Genomic DNA, 22705 nt, shown 5'->3' on the forward strand with positions numbered 1-22705 from the left:
CTCCTCCCCATCCTCAGCCTCCCGGTCTCCTGGCTCTTGCCCATCCAGTTAAACTTGGGGAAGGCTCCACCCTCGGCCCTATGTCCGCTCTGGCCGGTCGTCTACACGCCATTCTCATGGTCACCTTCGCGCCTCTGCCTTCAGCAACCCGAGACGCCAGGACCTGGGGGACCTCCTTCCTCCTTGGTCTGGGCTCTTGCGGGCTGGCCCTGGGGCAGACTTACAGAGCCCTGGTTCATGGTCAAGGGCCGCCTCCTCGCCCCTCCTCAGCACACACTCTCTGTGCATGCTGTCCGAGGGCAAGGCCATTCCCCCACCTCCAGGGCACAGCACACTCCCACCGTCGCCAGGACAGAGAATGTGCCTGGGAGTGCGCCACCGGGAGCCTGCCCAGAAGCGAAGGGGCGCTGGGGAAAGGAGCGCTGGCATCCGGCCACCCACCCCAGAGAAGCTACCTGCCCGCTGGCAGAGCCACGGGGCACAGGGACCCGCCTGCGTCCGCGTCCGCCGGGTGCTGTTCTCCGCCCTGGCCACCAGGGGAAGGGCTGCCCCCGAAGAAACCCCCGCGAAGGCGGAGCAGACCCGAACGCAAGCGCACCCAGGGGGACCCCAGGCGGTCTGAGGGGACCGCCCGCCACTGCCCAGCTCTTCCACGGCCCGCGCCGTTTAAGGCTCGCAGCAACCCTGATCGTTAGGTACAGTGCTTACACCCGAGGACACTAGGCCTGGGGGAGGTAGGTGGCTCATCGGCAGCTGGCAGGGCACCCAGCAGAGTCCAATCCGAGCCTCTGCCCCTCCCTTTGGGCTGAAGAACAAACCGAGACCCCGAGAGAGGAAGTGAAGCGCCCGTAGGTGATCACGCGCCTGGCGCAGGATCCGCGGTTTCTGCGCAGCTTGTTTTGCTCTCAGGCCGCCCCTCCCTGAAAAGTTGCTAAAGTTCGAGATGTCAGGGCCGCCGCGAGGATTCTGAGGATGTAAGAGTGTTTTTAAAACGTCCTCTATTTTCGATTTCCCAAATTAACACCACTGAACTCGGAAGAGGAAAGAAATCCCCCCCTTACCATAACTGGACTTCTTTCTGAAACTAACTCATCTAGAGGTTTTTGGTTTTAGTTTTTTCAAAAAAAAAAAAAAAAAAAAAAAAACTGAAATGTTGGAAACAGCCCAAAAGGGAAAGGGACGCCGGACTTTCACATCCATCTAGTCTGAACCCCCAAGCTCCGGGGACAAAGGCGAGGCAGGTGGAGCCAGTGCAGGTCCACAGGCCCGTATCCCGCGTCCAGGTGCGTTTCGGAATACAGATCGCCTGGGATTTTAGAGACTAGGACAGCACACACCTGCCAGAGGTCACATAACCTCCCGGCAGGGCTTGGGCTGCACCCTGCCATCGAGCTTAGCACCCTGCCATCGAGCTTATTTGCATTTCTGCAGCAAAACATAAATATTCACACTAAGTGGGATAAATAAAGACCATCAACATCCTCATATCGGTTCATGTGAAATTTTGTCACGGGGTGAGTTACAAAAAACCTTTGGGCTCCCAGGGAGCTTTGGCCCTTGGGAATTGCAGGGAAAGGATTGTGAGCCTGTACCACTCTCGTTTTGGGTTCGGGGAAAGTGAGCTCGTCCGAAGTCGGTGGACACAGGGCCGGGCGTCCAGCGGGACGCTAAGCCGAGCAGGTCCCCTCGCACCCCGGCTCCGTGCAGGCACGGCCACCCGCCCGCCTCCCCGCGCCCGGCTGCGTACCTGCTCGGGGCTCTCCTCCCGCTGCGGGCCGCGCACGTCCAGGATGGCCTCGTAGACATTTTCCGAGTCGCTGCGCGCCAGGGGCCGCGGGCACAGCCAGGAGCCCGCCACGCTGCAGGCCTTGAAGCGCCCTGCGCTCCCGAGGAGGCCGGCAGGAGGCACGGCGGTGGCGCGTGCCAGGTCGTCCAGGGACTGCGCTGGCCGCGCGGGCGCCGAGGGCCGCATATACGGGCGGGCGGGCAGGCCGGGCGCCAGGTTGCTGCGCGGGGCCGCGCAGGGCGCTGGCACGGCCCCGGGCTTGGCGGGGGCAGTAGACGCCGACGCGCTCACGAACCCGCTCATGAACCCCTAGTCCTGGGCGAGAGGCTCTGGAGCTGCGGGGCCCGGGAGCGGCGCGGGCGGCGACGGGGCGGTGGCGGGATGGCCTGATTTCTGCGTCTCGGTTTGCTTCCTACAGACTGGGGGTGGGAGCACCTACTTCGTAGGACTGTTGGGAAGATTAAATGACATGCGCTAAGCACAGTGCCTAACACATGGTAAGTGCACACGATGTATTAGTTACTATTGCTACTTTTATGATGAGATGAGCTCTTTGGCGTTGGGACGGCTAAACCTCCCATCTCCCTTTAGGCAGAAGGGGAGAAGGGGAAACAAGTGTCCTCAGAAGCACCTTGCAGGGGGTGGAGGGGCTGAGCCCACAGTGGGGCAGCACCACGTCAGGTGCCCCGGCCCTCAACCCCAGTTCCTTTTCTCCTCTCTGGACCTGCCATCTACTGGCCCCGAGGAGGTAAGGCCCTTGGGGGAAGCTGGGGCTCCCACAAGGGCAGAGGGTCCCCCCTTCCCCCGGTGGGCTGAAAGGGTTCTTCAAGGACAGGAAACTGTGGACCTGAATGTTGTCTTTTAACGTCCCATTTCCCTGCAACCCGATTGCCTGTCCCTTAGTCTGTTTCCTTCTGTTCTTACAATGGACAGTGGTGGCCTCCCCTGGAGGGACCCCTGGGCGTCTCCTGGAACTTCTGAGGGAGGCCAACAGCCAAGCATAGGCCACGCGGAACCCGAAAACCATGAGGCCTGAATCCGGGGCCCTGCTCAAATAGCCCAGCCCTCCTAAGCCCCTTCTCTCTCCTGTATCCCTGAGGTTTCACATGATTTGGTGTCAAGGGTCTGTGCTTGGACATGTGAGGCCCAGGAAAAGCAGCCGTCGTGGTGGAATCAGCTTCCATATGAGTGTCTGTGAGTAAACCTCCCCAAAGTCCCTGAAATCCTACCCAACGGGGGACCCTGACTGCTGGGTGTGGCAAAGGTGGCAGGTGGCATACACACTGACACTGTTGCTTACTTACTCTCCCCTCGCTGCCCACTCCTGACACACGAGCCCCCTGCCCGCAAGTGTTTGCCACCGACCCCCCCAGGCCCTTCACAAGAGAGTGAGGGGCCCTATCATATGCTAATGGGTGGCTGGTGGCCTCCTGCAAGCGCAAGCAGTGCAAGGATTCAGAAGCCAGGCCAGTGAGTACAAAGACCAAGTCCTTACTGCAAAATCATTCAAAAATCACACAACACGGCAGCAATTCCTTCAATACAAAGCACTACTCAGGGCCAGGGCCCCACTGACTAGCAACAGTTTATTGCATAAAATAACATTTTAAAATAGTGTCGGCACTACTGAGGTTCACCTCAGCGTTCCACTGTTGGGTAAGAGTCAATTCCTCTGAAAGCATTAGCAGCTTCTCAGTCAGGGTCACGGTCACGGGGAGGGGCCAGCTCTAATGCTAACAATCCCGCAGGTGGGGGAGGCCCCTCCAACCAGGGCCTCACCCCTGCTGCCTCCTAGGGCACCTTCCGTGGGGGGCGGATATCCTCACAGGCCCAACAGGCCCAAGCCCACCGGGCCAGGCCCCTGCCCTACACCCTACAGGCCCCTGCCCTATACCCTACAGCAGGGAAGCCTAATGGTTAGGAGGCTTGGGAGTCTAACAGTCCTGGGTTCAAACCCTTACTCATAGTCTTGGATGTGTGGCCTACGTTCTTAGAGCCATTTCTTTATCTGTAAAATGATGATGGTCCCATGGATTGTTGGGCTAAATGCTATAAGGCTGTAAAATGTCCAGCCTAGGGCTTAGCACCAAGTAAGCAAATTGTAAATGGTGGCTGCTGCCACTGCTGCTTCCTATGATTATTGCTATTCAGTCTTCTGCTTTAAACTCAGTAAGTGTTTTCTGCTGAGATAGGGTCTCGCTCTGTCACATGGGCTAGAGTGCAGTGGTATCATCATAGCTCACTCCAACCTCAAACTCATGGGCTCAAGAGATCCTCCTGCCTCAGTGTCTCAAAGAGCTGGGATTAGAGGCGTGAGCCACCTCGCCTGGCCTTCAGTAAATGTTTGATGGCTCACTGAAGTCAACACACAGAGAAAGACACTCGTTTTTCATTCTTAGTGAGGAACTTTGGGAGGTCACTGGGGCAGGCATCAAGACAACAGGTGTGTGTCTTGCCCAGCACTGGTGAATGGATCGGCCAGGTGGGGAACTGAGGGCCGTTCACTTTGCCAGACCCCTCACCAGCATACATGCGGGGCTGCTCCCCAGCCGAACGGCTGGGGCCGCTGGGGCTTGCTGTGCTGTTCTTCCGTGATGTGCACAGCTCTTCGTCTCTTATTGAACTGCCAGCATTCATTCAGTTAGGTAGAGTGTCGATTCTTGTTCATTCAGATTTTCTTTTACACACTAATGTGCTTAACTCTCACCGACTTGCTAAATGTGATTTATTAATGACTTTTTAAAGATGGAGCAGAGGAACCCTTGCATCTTCTGCAGAGTTGCACTTGAGTTACCACTTGGAACAAGGCAGCCATGGATCTGCATTGGGTGAGGCAGGAAGTGGGTGGATTTGGTGCTGGGCGGTGCTGGGGGTGCGGGAGGGTCAGGAGTGGCCAGGGCAGAACGTGTGAGTGGAGAAGCAGCCCCTCCAACGAACGCGTTTTCTGCGAGAAAGGCTGCAGGAGGGCTGTCTTGGGAAATTACTGCTCCCACACGTTCTTCTTTACCTTACCCCCCAGCTCCTCCCCACTAGCTATTCAAGGATTGGGATTTTTAAAAGGAAAACACAAACCAATAACCCAATGTGAATTTTCCAGCTTTAAAGGGTGGAGAACACCCTACCAAGACAAGACACACATTCACACAGGAGATTGAGGGCCTGGGAAGAAAGACAGGACTCGGCCCCACAGTGCAGGGAGGCTCAGCCATCCAAACCTTTTGGCAACCCCACTGACCCTATGAGAGGGGCCAGAAGGTGGACGACCCCCTGTGGGCAGGAGGTCAAGTATGTCATAAATGACTGGTTCTTGATGAACCAGGGGAGAGAGCCCCAGAACAACTGTATTTGAGGATGATATGTTTTCAGGTTCCCAGAGGCTGATCAGACTGGGCAATGAGGCGGGGGAGCCCCTGGGAGTCCTCTGCCCTCACCGCCCTTGGGGGAGTGTTGGCCAGCACCAGGGATTTGGACCTCAGTCCTGTTTTTCTTTCCTGTGGCTCTTGTGAGGTGTAGATAAATATTTAACTAGTTACATTTTGATTTCTTACCATATGGGTGGAATTGGCAATGGATACAGTTTAGTACGAGAAAAATAAGTCTCTTACAAGCGATGCTGAGAAGCCAGTGTTAGAGAATTTATTGACAGGCTGCCTGAGGCAGGCTGGGGCACTATGCTTCCTCCTCCTCCTCCTCCTCCGGTGCTTCAGCTGACTCCACCGGTGTGGTCACCACAACTTCCGTGAGCTCCCTGGGATAGGAAGACAATGCCAAGGCTTTCACTCTTGAAAGGAGCAATTAAACTTTTCATTATCCCTCATTTTAGATAGGATTCTAAATTGTCCCCAGCCATTTACCCTGCATTCTTGTGGAAAATCTCCTCCTCATCAGAAGACTCCTTGTCGTGTAGCTTCTCTGCCATATTTTTCTGGCGTGTGGCATTGAGAGGTCTGTACATATCCCTAAGCCAAAGTGGTTGCCATCCGCAGAAATAGCGCCTTGGGGGAAACACACACACACACACACACAAGACAATTAGTGATTCCTGCCATGTTCTAGGTCTCTCACGATGTACATCTCCGGTCTTATTAGGACTAAATGCATACCTTGGTCCATAATCACAGTGAGCAACATCACTACAGACCTTGGATCCTGAAAATAATTCCATGTGTGCTGGATTCCAGAAGCTCTCCATGTCTGTCCAAGAGGGCCCCACAATGTCACTGCGGAGACCTTTGTGCATGGCTTGGCATGGAGTGCAGGCAGGATTATCAGCCCCACTTACCCCCTTGGCCACGTGCTCTTGTGCAGTGAACAAACCACACAACCATACAGGGCAGAAGTGTTTTACTCTATCCAGAAGCATGTTACATCAGTCCCTTTCCAACTTAGTCCCACATGCAGCATTTGCTGGGGAGTGAGGGATAAAGTGCTTCTATTTTCCTAGAAGCTTTATCCTATAAGTTGAGTCACATCAAGAAAATGCCTGGGTCTAGCCAGCAAAGTTATCTGTCTTACAGATTTTCATACTGCAGGCTGTCACTGGGGAGTGAGCTGTGAAATCAGTTTAAAGGACAAAATATTCTTTTTGAATATGAACAGAATGGAAACAAATCAGAGTGCATTGTTTTAGAAATTACTTATGTCTACACAGCATATGTGTATTGTTTGTGATATAAAATGCAGCTCACAGCCCAAGTAGAGTATAATCAATGGAGAAGCCCCCGGCTGGAAAGGGACCATTCTCTTTCTGATACTCACTAGCAGTGTGACCACGGGGCAAGATAATTTCCCTTTCTGTGTCTCTACTTCCTTCTTATAAAAGGAAGAGACAAACTACTGCCTAAGGTCTCTCCTAGTTAAAATTCTATGAGGTTGAGATAAAAGGAATAGAGAGTGGGGTCCCAAAAACCAGTAGGATGAGAAGGTAGGTTATCCTGCCACTCTAGAGGCAGGATTCATATCTTCTACCTTCCATCAGCCTTGAAGGAGACTAGCTCCCTTGCCCCCGTATCATGTGGCCTTCCCTATCTCTTCCCCAGAGCCTATGAAAAGGCCTCCGGCCTGGCCTGATGCCCACCACCAGCAGGGACAGACACAACCACAACTCCCCCACCTTCCCTTGGAGCACTGGTGACAGTAGGTGCGTCCTTGCCAGTCCTATCCAACTCAGCTTTCCTGGGGAGCTAACTTTGCTGGAACAAGGCAAAGCGCTAGGGTAAGTAAGTATTCGTCCTGCCTCTGGCAGTTTCCTCCCTGTAAAATGAGGGGACTGAAATAGATGAGTTCTAAGTTCTCCTCTAGTTCTAAAATTCTAATTTAAAAATCGGCAGACCAATATTTACCTCCTCGAGGATCCTTCCAGTTCTCCCTGTGTTCCTCCCCTGTGAACATAAATCTGTTTTGGAAGAAAACAATCATGATTATCCATCATAATGGCCACTATCTCCGAATCTTTGTTCATTACTTTTAAGTCTTATCTACCCAGTGGGGTAACTACTTTTTATTTATTTTTCAATAGAGAAGGGTCTCACTCTGTTGCCCTGGCTAGAGTACAGTGGCATCATCATAACTTACTGTAACCTCAAACTCTTGGGCTCAAGTGATCCTTCTGCCTGAGCCTCCTGAGTAGCTGGGACTACAGGTGAGGCTAAGAGATAACTTCTTTGAAGACAGGAATTCTTTTTGTTTTTCGAGACAGAATCTTGCTCTGTCACCCTGGCTAGAGTACAGTGGCATGATCATAGCTCACTGCAACTTCAAACTCCCAGGCTCCAGTGATCCTCTTGCCTCAGCCTCTCAAAGTTGCTCGGACTAGAGGTGCGTGCCACGACACCTGGCTAATTTTTCTATTTTTAGTAGAGATAGGGTCTCGCACTTGCTCAGGCTAGTCTTGAACTCCTGACCTCAAGCAGTCCTCCTGCCTGACCCTTCCAGAGTGCTAGGATTACAGGCATGAAGCGCCACTGTGCCTGGCCTGAAGATAGGAATTCTATCTTGTTTAATTATTCTTTGACTCTTTCCTTGGTATCTTCAGGGTACTGGTTCCAAGATTCCCCCCACCCCCATCCAATACCAAAATCCAAGGACCCTCAAGTCCCTATATAAAATGGTATAGTGTGTATACATAACCTATGTACATCATCCTATATACTTTAAATCACCTCTAGGTTGCTTATAATATCTAATACAATGTAAATGCTATGTTATTACACTCTATTTTTTATTTTATTTTATTCATTCAAATATTTGGATTCACTGGTTGGTTGAGTCTGCAGATGTGGAACCCAATAATGCAGAGGGCCAACTGTACCTAGCTTGGGGTCTTGTATGCAGCTGGCACTTAATACATTTTATTGACTGTCTTAGATAACGAATAATTCCTGATAAAAACTCTTAAAATTAGGAAAAAAAAGAAACATCCTTAACTTGATCAAAGTATCTATCACAAACCTATACAACAGCATTGTTTTAAAGTCAAGAACAAGAGTAGGACGCCTGTCATTATTGCTATTATTCATCATTGTTGAGGAGGTCATGATCAATGCAATAAGAAAAATAAATGGGTTGTAAGCATTGGAAAGGAAGAAACAAAAGTATCACTATTTGCATATGAAATGATAGACAAGCTAAAATGCCCAAGAGAATCAACTTTTTATTGGAAGTATATGAAAATTCAGTAAGGTGGTTATATACAAAATCAAGAGATCAGCACACAAACCTCAATAGCTTTCCTGTGTACCACCAATAACTAATTAGAAAATGGAAGAAAGATTCCACTTACAAACACAATAGAAATGTATAAAGTATTTAGGAACAAAGATACAAAGATCTTTTACCTAACAGGAGATGTAAGGTCTATGTGATGCAAACATGAAAACTCTTCCGAAGGACATTAGGAAGAAATGAATACACACCATGAGATACCATGTTCCTAGAATGATATAAAGATGTCAATTCTCAAATTAGTCTACAAATTTAATGTGATCCTCTTCCAATCCCATGGTAGTTTTTTACAAAAACTGGCTAGCTGATGTCTGGTAGAGAAAATATGCAAGAATAGCTATGACATGTATGAAAAAAATAAGACCAAAGAGAAGGAGGTTGATCTGCCAAATATTTAACTCAAAATATGTCACAAAGCAACTGGAATTAAGTGGTATGATGCTCGTACTGGTATAGAAAGACAACTAGATCAATGGAAGAGAACAGATTTCAGATATAGATGGTATTTTAGGTCAGTGAAGAAAGAATGAATCATTCAACAAAAATTATTTTAAAACAATTGGGTATTCATGTAAGACAATAAAAGATCCTGTACCTCAACCATACTAAAAAACAAATAATAGAACAAATTCCATATGTGTTAAAAAATTTAAATAATACAATGTCATGAAAGTACTAGAGGAAAATATCAGGGATGGCCTCTTTCCCAACCCCCACACCAGGTAAGCCGTGAGGTGCGGGCCGCTGATGGGATGGCTCAGACTACAATCACACCTGCTCATCTTAGCCTTTGTTCCCTTTTCCACTGGATTGTTGGGCTTGTTGATTTATAACACTCTTTTTATATTAAATATATCAATGCTTTCAAAGGTTTTCATTGTATTTCAATGTTTCAAATACTTCCCGGTGTTTTTGTCTTTAAGGAGGCGGAACGGTAATGAAGAATGCAGGCTTTGCAGTGAGCGGGATCTAGGCTCTGTGTTTGGCTTTGCTACTGGGGCTTTAAGGTGATCTCCTTCATCTGTACAAGAGAGATGATGGTCTCTTCCTCACAGGAGCGTTGTGAGGATTAAACCAGACAGTATACGGAAAACTCTCCAGCCCATGCTTGGCCTCCCCCAGGGCTAAGTTTGCCAATGGTCTCACAGACAAGGTGGTCAAATCCACCAAAGGTTTCTGCCTGTGCTATCAGGCGTAGAAAGCTCTTTTCCATCACATCATTATAAGAATATTGCTTCTATTTTCTTTCTAATACTTTTCTTTTTTTACATACACTGATATATGCTTAAGGTGAGAGATAGGGATCTGCCATTACGTGTCACCCAAAGATCTAGGCAGAGCTGCTCCATTTCCATTTATTCATTTTCTTTCACTGCTTGGAATATGAAAAGGTGACATTTCAAGAGCCTTAGGAACACATGGATTGTCTGTTGCCAGACTCTGTATGCTAATTCAAATAAATATTAGGTTGCGTTATTCCTCATTGTGGAATTAACAAAATGCCACATCCCTCTTCCTGGAAATGCCTTCGTCTACTAAAGGTAAAACACCACATGCTACCTTATCCTCAAAAAACTTATCATCTAAGTGGGGAGAGGAAATAATGAAAAGATATAAATACAAATATAAGGTTAAACTGTACATAGAAACTAAAAGCAATAGAGGAGTTTATAGGAATTTCAAAAAAAAAAAAAAAAGCAAAAGGCCAGATGCCACCTGGAGATGATGCAGAGGGTACTGTCTGGGTAATGGCCAGGGACCGTCTTCCTGAGGCCTTGACAAACTGACCCCATGCTGGTCTCTGCTTCCTGGGCTCCGAAATCAGACTCTGTCCTCAATTCACTTCTTCCTCTTGGAGCAGTGTCACCATACCAAGATCACAAGACTGACCAACAATCAGAATGCCAGATCATGCCTTGTCAATGAGAAATACATCTGCTCCTTAGACAAAACCTCTGTGGAGGGAGGCCTCCGCGGCACGCTCAAGTACAACCAGAAAGCGACTTAGGGAAAACAGAATTAGAACAAAAGGAATCAGCCGAATCCAGAGTTTAATGGAAAGGGCTGAGGTGCCTGCCAGGATGCGGCCATCTCCCCCTAGGCACAGTCTCAGCAGTGGGCCTGACCCCACGTCTGCCGCCTGAGGCCCAGTGTGCTCTTGTGCGATGGTTGGATGGACGCTGCCCACGCTGGTCTCTTCCTCACCTTTTCTAAGTTTTTACTACTGACCAGCCTCCTGCAGATAGATATGTTTTTCTTTAGATAAGTTAATACAGGTTGAGTATCCCTAATCTGAAAATCTGAAATCCAAAATACTCCAACGTCTGAAATGTTTGAGCACCAACATGGCACTCCCAGGAAATGCTCACTGGAGCATTTTGGATTTCAGATTTTCAGATTAGGGATGCTCAGCTGGTAAGTATAATGGAAATATTTCAAAATTTGAAAAATCTGATATCTGAAACACTTCTGGTCCTGAGCATCCAGACAAGGGCCAGTCAACCCGTACATTCCGCCAGGTTCTGCTCCTGCCTCGTGGACCAGGGAGCCACTGGTCCTTGCGGCTCTGCTCTGCTGCATGTGCTGACCCAGGGGATTCTGTCTCGGATAGCCGTCTTTAAAAAAATTGTTTGCCACATTTTTAAGTTCTGAGGGGAGGGGAAAATGCTTCACCATGGCCTCTAAGAAATGGTGACAAATCTCACAGAGGGACTAGGACCAGGAGGGCTGGAGTATTCAGGGAAGGCATCAAGAAGAAAGATGAACGTGAGCTGGCTTTTGACAGCTTCACAGGATTTCCACGGGCAGAGTGAAATAAGAGAATTGTAGATGGGTTGAGGTGCAGACGAAAGCAGGGATGGGCATGGTGTGACTGGGGTACGGTGTGGGGCTGCTTTGGCTGGAATAGAGGGTGGCCACGACAGGAGAAAAGGTAAATTAATTTGGATTGGTAGGGTAGAGTCATGATTGTCACCTTATTAAACCAGTCTTTTAATATGCTAGAACCTACCTGCTGTGAAAAGTAATAGACCATTATGAAATTGAACAAAAGGTAAATGGAGGCAAGCTCCAGGAAGGAGCCACTGTAAATATGACACACCTTAGAGTAGCTGGATGCAGGGTTTAGCCACAGGGCTTTAACTGGACCTATTTAGACAATGCCTTACACACTGGAGGAAGATGCTACCTGAATCTATTGAATCTACAAGATGACACTTCTATCTTTGCCTGTGTCCTTTCTCCCCAGGGTGATGACAGCTCAGTGAGGGTGGAGATAATATATTTCAGCAACAAAGAAAGAAATCAGTGGTAGAATGAGAGTGATTGGTGAGTACATCAAATTGTTGACATAGTTTTGGGTTGGAAAAATTTTGCTGTCATATCAACTTTAGCTTTCTTAACTTTAACTTCTCAAAATAGCATCGTGGTTTGTTAACTTGGTTTCAATCCACAGTGACCTCCTGGGAGTGGGGTTACTTCAAAAATCCTTGTATATACTTTGCAATAAAAGAACAAAGCATACCTCAGTCTTAGTGACTGAAGAGGAATGTCAAGTAATAGTAGGTAGGAAAGTAGATTTGATTTTCAATTCATGGGTTCTGAATCTATTGTAAAGGATGTATTCTGGAGACCTGAATTAACTGTTGTCCTTACCTCAAGGAGACAGAAAATTATAATCAAAATCGTCACTGTTGCAGTCACAGATATTGCCAAGATGAGTTTGTTGTTATAGCCATATCTTGGAACTTTTTTAGTGAGCTAGAAAAAAGGAAAGAACAATTAAAAAAAAAAAAAAACCAAACAAAGAGACAGAAAGGATGAAAGCTAACTATTCAAAACCCCATTCTTCCAGGTAAGTAGCTTACAGGTTCTTAAAGAACATACCAAGTTTAATGTGTTACATAATCTTATTATTAAGCATTTTGCTCTACAATTTATCTTGAGTGTTAAGTCTATTTCATTCCCTAAATGAGCAAAGTGGGAGATCAGTGTCACGGCCAGGACAAAATATGGGCCTGTCTACCCGGGTCTCACTGCGTGGGTGTTTTCATGGCCTGTGCTAAATGATGGAAAAGTCCATCCTGTTTCTGCAGTTGTCCTCACCTCACTTGACTCCTGCTCTTTCTGCTCGCTCTGGGGTTCTGTGTTCTCACTGATATAGTTCTCGGTTTTCCATTGATCTGTGTCCCATTCTGCCTTGGATACTTTCACTTCTTGCTGCTCACTGAGAAGCTTCATCAGGAGGCCTGTTCTAGCGATGAGCTTGGCACAGGCCAAGTGCACACGGCTCTCAGAACAGTCCATTTTCAAAGTCCGGATGACGTGAGCAATGAGCCTTCGAACGTCATTGTTGGGGATGAGGGATCGTAGCTGCTGGTTTAGCTGCATTTCAAACTGATCACCTGGGGATGAGCTCACGGGATAATTAAAGCCGTGGGGCATGGGGGTGAAGTCAGTGCCGGTGTTGTGGTATTCCCACTGGGTGTCGCTGGCTTCTTTAACCGTTGGCATTATGTTGAATGCAGCCCCAGTGGACCCTGCAGTGGAAGGATTCTCATAGGTTGGGCTTTCAGGGACAGCTTCTTCGGGCACAGCAGTGCTTGCTACAGAAATCTTTGCATTTCCTTCAGGGGATGTACCAATGTGTGCTGTAGAAACTTCTGAAAGGGAAAATAACTCTGGAAAAGGATTCTCCTGATGACTCGGGTCTCCTGAAGATGAAAAAGCTTCACGTGAAGGGGAATTGATGAGGCTCCTGACTGGAGAGAACGGAGGCCTGTTTGCAAACACCAGTCTTTTGAGCAAACTTTCCGTTTTGACCTCTTGACTTAGTTTGCCCTTGGGTGTCCCATGGGCCACATGGGAATGAGTTTTACGAAAGCGGTATTTTTTTCTGGAATGTACGATTGGCTTAGCAGCCTCCATAGTTTTAACTCTAGCATTTGCGTCTTCTAAAACAAAAATGGTGTCGGTCAAGTCTTTTGATTTGTTTTTAACCTTAGGTGGGGGTTTTGCAGTGGTGGGAGCAGCAGGCACGCCCACCGAGACCTGTTGCAGTAAAGAAGAGACAGCTGCCTCATGCTCCTGCGTGAACGAAGGCTTGGTGTGCAAGGAGCTTCCCACAAACTTCTTGGGGCTCTGCACTCCGGGAAGCTGTTCCAGTTCACTTGGGACTGGTCTCCCAAGCCTTCTCGCTTCGGCAATTTCCTTTGCAACTGGCCAGGCACTCTGTTTCCTCCTGATTCTCTCCTCTACTAAGAGCTTTTTCCTTATGCCCTTGGGCCCCTTGAGGACTATCTTCATCCTCTGCCGCCTTTTCCCTATACCCTCAGTCTCTGCCAGGCTGTTTTCCTGTGGTTGAGCGGTTTCCAATTTTTTGGGAAAGATTTGGCGTTTAAATTTGGGACCTAAACGGCTGGACTGCATAAGCATGGTAGCTTTTTCTTTCTTTTTAACCTCATCAATTTTTTCTTGAATTTCTGCATGTAATAAATTTTTCAGGAAATAGAGTTTCCTCAGTTTATTTGTGTACATTGGATTGTTGGATGCAGGTTGAAGAGAGGGGGTCTTTATATTGTTTTGCAGATGACTCAGGGGCTTGTCTCCATCTTGTTCGTTTGAAAAAAGCAGTTTAATGAACAGTAATAACGTTGATTCTACATCTTCTAGATTTCCCTCTGAGAAGTAAGGCAATATGTAATTTAGTTCACTAATAACATCGCTTTCGTCATTGAAGTCCAGCGGCTTGTTCGTGAAGCCTGACAAGCTGATGCCATGTTTATCCGAGGGTGCCTCTGGCTCAATAGTCAGCTCAGTGCTGGTGTGCTTCTTTCGGGCTTGTAATACCTTCATGAGCGATCCTTCTGTATTCCCTAGAGATGCTTCTTCACCTGTCAAAAAAGAAGAGACTGGTTTTGATCATGGAAGACTGATGGAGCAGCTTTTTTTCAGGCAACAACCATATATCCAGTCAAAGAAATCATCAGTCACCAAACAGGTGAGTGCCATTCAGAGAGGAGAAAAACTAACCCAAACTGAAACCTATGAGGCGGCCACAGCAAAAGGAGAAAGAGGCATCTTTTGAAACAGTGGCTACCTACTGAGAACATTTCATAATGTGAAATACAGCAACTCTATGTAGGATTATTCCACTGGTCCGCAAGGGCCCAGCACTCAGCCCAAGCCCAGGGTGGAAGCCGAGCGCCCCCCACTGAGGCAGCCTCTCTGCGGATCTGCTTCCTCAGGCTCCCCTAGCCCGTGCTGTCCTGCTCACATGCAGGGGGCACGCCTGCGTTCTCGCTGCCATCACAGAGGAACAGGACGAAAGACAGTCCCCTGAGGGGAGCGAGAGCACAGGCCCCACGCCCACTGCTGAGAGGTCCTCCTCTGGACACGGCCTTCTCCGCCTCCCCGCCAGTTCCTCTGCGAGGCCCCTGCGGCCATGTGTACTGGCACCCAGGATAGGAGGCTCTCTCCACACAGAAACCAGTAGGTCCATCCCGGTTCTTTCCTTAAATTTGGGCAGGGATCTTGGGTGGACGTGAAGAGAGTTTTAATTTGCCAGATTGTATGCCTGTGTGGAATGTTCAATAAATTGAAGGAGTGACAGAAATTTCTGGATAAACAGTACTTGAGGGCCAGGCGTGGTGGCCCATGCCTGTAATCCTGGCACTCTGAGAGGGCGAGGCGGGCGGATTGTTTGAGCTCAGGAGTTCCAGACCAGCCTGAGCAAGAGCGAGACCCCGTCTCTACTAAAAAAATAGAAAGAAGTTAGCTGGACAACTAAAAATATATAGAGAAAAAATTAGCCGGGCATGGTGGTGCGTGACTGTAGTCCCAGCTACTTGGGAGGCTGAGGCAGGAGGATCGCTTGAGCCCAGGAGTCTGAGGTTGCTGTGAGCTAGGCTGACGCCACGGCACTCTAGCCCAGGCAACAGAGTGAGACTCTGTCTCAAAAAAAAAAAAACCAAAAAACCATTACTTGAGGTAATTACTTGAGGCAGAAGGGAAAAAGCAACTTTTGTCAGATGCCTACTTTGCTTTTATTTCATTTCTGTAATTTCCAGCTTTACTTGGGGTACCATCCAAACCTTCTAACTGCATGAAGGACAAGTGTACCATGGTGTAGCTGGGTTTCTTTTCCAGAATTAAAAGTTTTTGTGGTGGTGGTGAGGGTCCAAGGAGTAGGTAAGCACTATGAGAAAGAAGGAACATGGGCTTGTGGAGAACCCAGAGTTGGGGACAGAAGACCTGGCGATAGGCTACGGCACTTAACGCCTCTGATCTTGTTTGTCCTCATCTGTAAAACAAGATTAAAAATGTTTGTTCTGCCCACCTCTGGGGAAGAATGGAATAATATAATACAGTTGGTGAAGAACTGTTGTAGAAAGTGAGCAACACTGTGTTTCTATAAGTAGCAAAGTGTTCTTATTGATTATCTGCCCCGTGTCACTGGTAGAGACCCGTATTCAGGTTGTCTGGACATGAAAGCAGTCGCATTTTGGAAGTCATGAAGTTAGCGCTAATAAACCCAATATGTAGAAAAACACTTAAAAGCACCTGAGTGTTTGCTCTGTGGCTAGAAAAGCTTAAGATTCAGAGCAAGTTCAGAGTTGGACAGTCTAAGAATGGAAGAGCCCTCCATTCCGTTAGAAGAGCCAGGTAGCATTTTCTGGCTGTGGAACCAGAAACTCTCAGCTTCCAAATAAAACAGAGTCACTTTTACTCTTCTATAAAATTTTAAAAACAAACAAACCAAAACCAGATCTACATCTGTCCTATAAAGCAGAGGGCACTTGAGAACTAATGCATATAAAACCAGTTTATAAACTGCGATGTGCTGTGTGGACAAGTTGTCACCAGGAGGCAAAACACCAAGCAAAGGGCACAGTACACAGTTGTGGCCAATAATGTTATGCCCTTGCCCTTCCATTCCTTCCTCCTGGTCCTTTATGGACATGGAACAGTTATATTATTAAGTTACATAATAATAACTGAGAACTTGACTTTCAGCAAGGGAGTAGTTCAGAAATTTAGGGAGTTTAACTCTGAATGAATGAATAAAAATAAAGCAATGACATCATTAGCTTAAAAACTATCAATTAACAATTAAAAATTAAACAGCAAATAAAAATTAAAACATTTATCATCAGGCAATTTAGACTCACGACAATCTGTGGTGCTTGTCAGACATGCATTCTCACACTGTAGCTTCACTGTCTTGCAGACAGTCTCAATATTACTTTTAAATTGGCAGAGGCAGCAGGCCAGACGGCTAGGTAAGATCCTATAAATGGAAACAGAGAATTAAATTAACGTAAAGTAGGTACCAATCTTCTGTTGGTAAAAGAGGCAGGCCAAGGCTACCACAGGCGTAGGCAAAAAGGAGTTCTTGAGGCATATGGCCTGGTCAGTTGTTGGGTAGGAACCAGATGGCCGATAGGAAGGACAGAGGTGGGTGAGCATGGCAGTGGGTATGGTATGCCTAGAATAAAGGTGATAGAGATTAGAGTTGCCAGGAATGGTAGCTTACACCTGCAATTCTAGTCCCATGGGAGGCTGAGGAAGGAGGACCATTTGAGGCCAAGAGTTCAAGACCAGCCTGCGCAACATAGCAAGAACTTATCTCTTAAAACATAAAAATAAAATAAAAGGGATTAAAATTGGGTGATTTGATTTGTAGTTTAACTCAGAAGTTATCTTTTCCCCACTCAAAAGTCTCAATTTGGATTGAGAGTACACAGCAAGAAGATCGACTTCTAAGAAAAGTCCAAATAAGCCCCCAACTTCTGAAGTCCCTTTCTCAATTACTGTTGAGAGTGGTAAATGTTAGAAATTACTCTGGGCATAAATAACAGCTTAGTTTAATCCATATTGTGGGGTTAAACAATAGTGGAGATTGCATTGGCCAAACCTGGACAATTTGAGCATTCAAAAGAATAATGACGATAGTAAGGTACCACATAATTACTATAAAGAAGAATCCATGAATTCACATGGATACTGTAAAAGAAAAGGGAGGGGTCCTTGTTTAATAGAATGCCAGCTAATAAATGTAGAAGAATGACAGAATTAGAAAAGTGTCATTTTGCAACCACCAACATAATAATTGATTCAGATGAGGATCACCACGGATGCACAGTTGGGTAAAAAGATGTTTGAGAACAGGATCTTCACTGATACCAAAGTATCACCACAGAGATTATTAATTACCAAGGGAAAAGATACTTTTACAATGGAGACATCTGGAAGATAACACCTTAATCAAGTGATTAAACTTAGCATCATGGGCCACCTGAAGTCATGAGGTAGGAAGGATACATCGCCTATGTAGTATTCGTCCCAAAAATGTTTAACCTGAATCTAATCATGAGGAAACAGACAAATCCAGATCATGGGAGAATTTATAAGACAACTGTCTTAGACTATTCAAAAGTGCCAATGTCACAAAAGACCAAAAAAGGTAGAGAAATGTTTTAGACAAAAGGAAACAAAGACATGCCATGCAATGCCTCATCTTTGATTGGATCCTGGATCAAAACAAAACAGACTTAAAGAATAGTATTGGCTTCAGGCCAAGATGGAGTAATAGGGACATTGAGCCTTGTGCCTGAAACAACTAAAAATACCAGATAAAATATATTAAACGACAGGTTTCAAGACACTGGACATCAGGCAATGAAGAACAGTGATCTCTGTGAGATGGGAAGTAAATGAAGTGCGACCTGTGACTGCCCTAGCTTACCGCTTTGAGAGAGTTTCCGGGCCGTGGTGCAGGGAGAGGAAACTCAGGCATAGACCGGTGGACTCTCTGATTAAGGAAATGGAGCTGAGAGTCTGGGAAAACCAAAGTGGCAAGAATTCCCACCTTGCAAAGTACTAGAGAGAAAAGAGGCACACAGACAGGGAATTCCGGGATAGGCAGAGGGATCGCCTTAGCATTCAGCAAAGTACTGATTGGTGCGTGTGTGTGAAGAAACTCCTTGAGCCTAGGAAAAGAACCACCCAAAAGGATTAGACAGAAGAATAATCAGATATTGCACAGGATTAGGAATAGTGCCCGTTACCACAAGCTAGACTGGAAAACCTCGTGATTCATGGGGCAATGGGTACTCTCAACAAACTCAAATTCACAATGTCTAGAATCAAATAGAAAATCACCAAGCATGCAAAGAAGCAAGAAAATACGACCCATATTGAAGGGAAAAAGCAATCAATCAAAACCAACTCAGAACCTACACAGATGTTAAAATGACCAGACAAGGACATTAAAACAGTTATTTCAAAAACTTAAAGACTAAAAATGTTAAGTAGAGGCATAGAGGATATAAAACAGACTGAGACTGAACTAGGTATTAAAAACTACAATGTCTAGATGAAAAATACACAGGACACAATGAATGGCAGATTAGACACTGCAGAAGAAAAGATCAGTGAATAGGAAGGCATTGCAATAGAAACTACCCACATGCAACATAAGAAGCAGCAAAACAAAGCAACAAAAACAAACACAGCATCAGCGAGTTGTGCAACAACTTATATTCTGGGCCATAAAACAAATTTCAATATATTCAAAAGGATTCACGTCATTCAATATAGGTTCTCTCTTCTCTGACCATAATGGAATTAAATTAGAAATCAACAGAAAGATCTGAAAAATTCCCAAATATTTGGAAACTAAACAATACATTTCTTTTTTCCCTTTTTTTTTTCTTCAGACAAGGTCTAGCTCTATTGCCCGGGCTATAGTGCAGTGGCGTCATCATGGCTCTCTTTAACCTCAAAGTCCTGGGCTGAAGCATTCCTCCAGCCTCAGCCTCCCAAGTAGCTAGGACTACAGGCACGTGCCACCACACCCAGCTATTTTTTCTAATTTTTGTAGACATGGGGTCTCGCTGTGTTGCTCAGGCTGGTCTTGAATTCCTGGCCTCAAGCGATTCTCTCTCCCCGGCCTCCCAAAGTGCTAGGATTACAGGCATGAGCCACCATGCCTGGCCTAAACAACACATTTCTAAGTAACCCCAGGGATCAAAGAAATCAAAACAGAAATTAAAAACCATTTTGAACTGACTGAAACTGAAAACACAATAGGTGAACATGTAGGGTGATGCTAAAGCAGTACTCAGTTTCTTCAGCTTCTACCTCAACAAATCAGAAAAGGAAGAGCAAATTAATCCCAGAGTATGGAGAAGAACGGAAATAAAGAACAAAGCAGAAATAAGTGAAATAAAATGAAAAACAAAAAAATGAAATCAGGCTGGGTGCAGTGGCTCATGCCTGTAATCCCAGCGCTTTGGGAAGCTGAGGCAGTGAGAGGATCACCTGAGCCCAGGAGTTTGAGACGAGCTTGCACAACATAGTGAGACCCCATCTCTCCAAAAAAGTTAAAAATTAGCCAGGTGTGGTGGCACATGCCTGTAGTTCCAGCTTTGGGAGGCTGAAGCAGGAATTACTCGAGCCCAGTAATTTGAGGTTGCTGTGAGCTGTAATGATGCCACTGCACTCTAGCGTGAGCAACAGAGTGAGACCCTGTCTCACAAAAAAAAAAAAAAAAATTAAAGAAATCAGTGGAACAAAAAGATGGTTCTTAGAGAGGATCAATAAAATTGGTAAACCTCTAGATGACCAAGAAGAGAGAAGACGCAAATTATTAATATCAGGAATGAAAGGGATAACATCCCTATAGACTTTATAGATATCAAAATGATAAGGAATTATTATAAAATACTTTATACCAATAAATTCAACTCAAGAGGAAATGGACAAATTCCTTTAAAGACATAAATTACTAAAGTTTACTAAAGAATCAATATGTAACTTAAGTATCACTGTTAAATTAATTGAATGGGTAGTTTAAAACTTTCCCACAAAGAAAGTTCAAATCCTATATGGCTTCACTGGTAATTCCATTAAACATTTAAGGAAAAAGTAATATTAATTCTACACAAACTCTTCCAGAAAATTGAAGAGAAGGGAATACTTCCCATTCATTTATAAGGCCAGGTTTTACCTCATCAAAATTAGACAAGAAAAAACTACAGAGCAATATCCCTCATGAACGTAGAGGCAAAAGTTCCAGACAAAATTTTAGCAAATCAAATCCAATATATACAAAGACAATATATTGTGATGAAGTGGTGTTTATCCCTGGAATATGCAATGTTGGTTTAATATTTGAAAGAAAGAAAGAAAAGTATGTATGTTAACAATTGAATCCACATGAAGGTCTCATGGGTGTACATTGTTCTATTCTTTCATCTTTCTGGTAGGTTTAATTTGGTCGAAATATAAATTTGGGCAAAAAAGATAACCAAGATAATTGATTAGCCTATCGTTGTGGTTTACTGGGGCAGTTTCAAGAAGATACAAAGTAACTGGAGTAAATTCTCAAGGTTAACCTTAAGCAGTATAGCATGGTGATTAAGAATGCAGACTCCATATTAGGCTCAAATACCAGCTCTGCTAATAATGTGAACTTGGACAAATTGCTTAATCTCTGTTCCTTAGCCTCCTCATTATGACAGCACCTACCTCTAATAAGCTTTGAGAATCAAATGAATCAATACCTGAAAAGTGCCTGGTGCACAGTGAATGCTCAATAAATGTTAACTGCTCTAGTTGCTCACTTGCAGAGACTGCCAGAAAAGTAATGATGCTCTCCTACCTTGGGTTGTTTGGGGTATTCTCTGCGCCCTCCAAAAGGATGATTTTATTAGGACCACATTAGGACCATGGAAACAAGTGTGTTTCATGCATACATATAAGGCTGTAAGTTGGGAGTATGATATATAGAGTTTTAGATTAAAACTGCATCCAGTAAGTTGGCCTGACACATCTTTCAAATGTATAAAGGATTAATTACAGGTGACTAATATGATTCCTTTGGGTCCAGTGGAAGCCTCTGATCTTCATATAAAAAGAAAGGACCCAGAACAGTAACCTAGCATTTTATATATATACCATTCTTAAACTTGACACAAAGTTTTTGTTATTGCTTTCCTGGCTCCAAATTTTTATTCTGAAAATTTTCAAATCTACAAAAAACTTGAAAAAATAGTATAATGAACATCTGCATACCTTTCACCTGGATTCAACAGTTGTTAACACTTTGCCACATTTGCTTTCCATGTGTGTATGTCTATACATTGTCTGGGCAAACCATCGGAGAGAAAGTTGCAGACATAATGACCCTTCACCACTAAATACTTCAGCATGCAGCCCCTAAGAACCAAGGCATTTTCCTATATAACCGTGATGCTATTACCACCCAAAATGAAATTTAACGTTAATATCATTTTTTACTATATATAGTCCATACACAAATTTTCCCAATTGTCCTGATCATGTCATGGCATTTAAAGAAAATCCAGAATCTAATCAAACATTAAATATTGCATTTAATTTTCATAATTCTTTAGTCTCCTTCAGTTTAGAATGCTTCCCCATCTTTTTAAAATCTTTTATGGCACTGATATTTTTGAAGCAGTCAAGCCAATTGTTTTATGCAATGTTCCTCAATCAACTTGATTATAATCACAAGGGAATATTTTTAGCAAGGACACTTCGTAAGAAGTATTGTAGTTTTTATTACTCATTAAAATGTATGAGCTAGAAATTATACAAGTAATGATAAACGTAAAGAATCGTTTTACTATATACTGACAGATCTTTGAGACTGCAAATGACCTGAGCTATAGAGTATCCTTATTTGAGAATAATAATTTTTCAATATGCATTAAAGATCATTACACAGCTGGGCGTGGTGGCTCATGCCTGTAATCCCAGCACTTTGGGAGGCCGAGGTGGGAGGGTCACTTGAGGCCAGGAGTTCAAGACCAGCCTAGCCAACATAGCGAGACCTGTCTCTCCAAAGACCAAAACCAAAAATAAATTAACTGGGCATGGTGGTGCATGCTTGTAGCCCCAGCTACTCAGGAGGCTGAAGCGGGAGAATTGCTTGAGCCCAGGAGTTGGAGGTTATAGTGAGCTATGATCATGCCATTGCACTCCAACCTAGGCAACAGAGTGAGACCCTATCTCTTAAAAAAAAAAAAAAAAAACAACCATTACTCACAACAGTTAAGACTCACATGAGCTGGCCTACTTAGTTTGTATGTAAGTGTGTAAACTCCTGAGGACTTCCGATAATGAACTTCCACATGGCAGTTGCTTTAATCTCTTTATGGCCTTGGTGGC

The 22705-nt window shown here is 45.3% G+C and overlaps 1 protein-coding gene and 1 long non-coding RNA gene across 4 annotated transcripts in view; one reads left to right on the forward strand and one right to left on the reverse strand.

Moving 5' to 3' along the window:
• Window positions 1-2272: 2272 nt before the first annotated feature.
• Window positions 2273-2908, forward strand: LOC123620552. The gene is made up of 3 exons (XR_006728899.1): window positions 2273-2283; window positions 2378-2534; window positions 2886-2908. It is a non-coding gene; the product is annotated as an uncharacterized LOC123620552 (long non-coding RNA).
• Window positions 2909-5400: 2492 nt separating this feature from the next.
• Window positions 5401-22705, reverse strand: part of LOC123620547 (leucine-rich repeat-containing protein 37A3-like) — a 54059-nt gene continuing 36754 nt past the window's right edge. For all 3 annotated transcript variants that reach the window (XM_045525876.1, XM_045525877.1, XM_045525878.1), the window contains 6 exons: window positions 16678-16796; window positions 12614-14400; window positions 12164-12268; window positions 7129-7181; window positions 5641-5781; window positions 5401-5534 (listed from right to left, as the gene is read on the reverse strand). In XM_045525876.1, coding sequence (XP_045381832.1) covers window positions 5456-5534; window positions 5641-5781; window positions 7129-7181; window positions 12164-12268; window positions 12614-14400; window positions 16678-16796 — 2284 coding nt within the window. In that variant the 3' untranslated portion in view covers window positions 5401-5455. The remainder of the gene's footprint in view (window positions 5535-5640; window positions 5782-7128; window positions 7182-12163; window positions 12269-12613; window positions 14401-16677; window positions 16797-22705) is intronic.

Source organism: Lemur catta, chromosome 15, assembly GCF_020740605.2.
Source record: "Lemur catta isolate mLemCat1 chromosome 15, mLemCat1.pri, whole genome shotgun sequence".
Classification (NCBI taxonomy): domain Eukaryota; kingdom Metazoa; phylum Chordata; class Mammalia; order Primates; family Lemuridae; genus Lemur; species Lemur catta.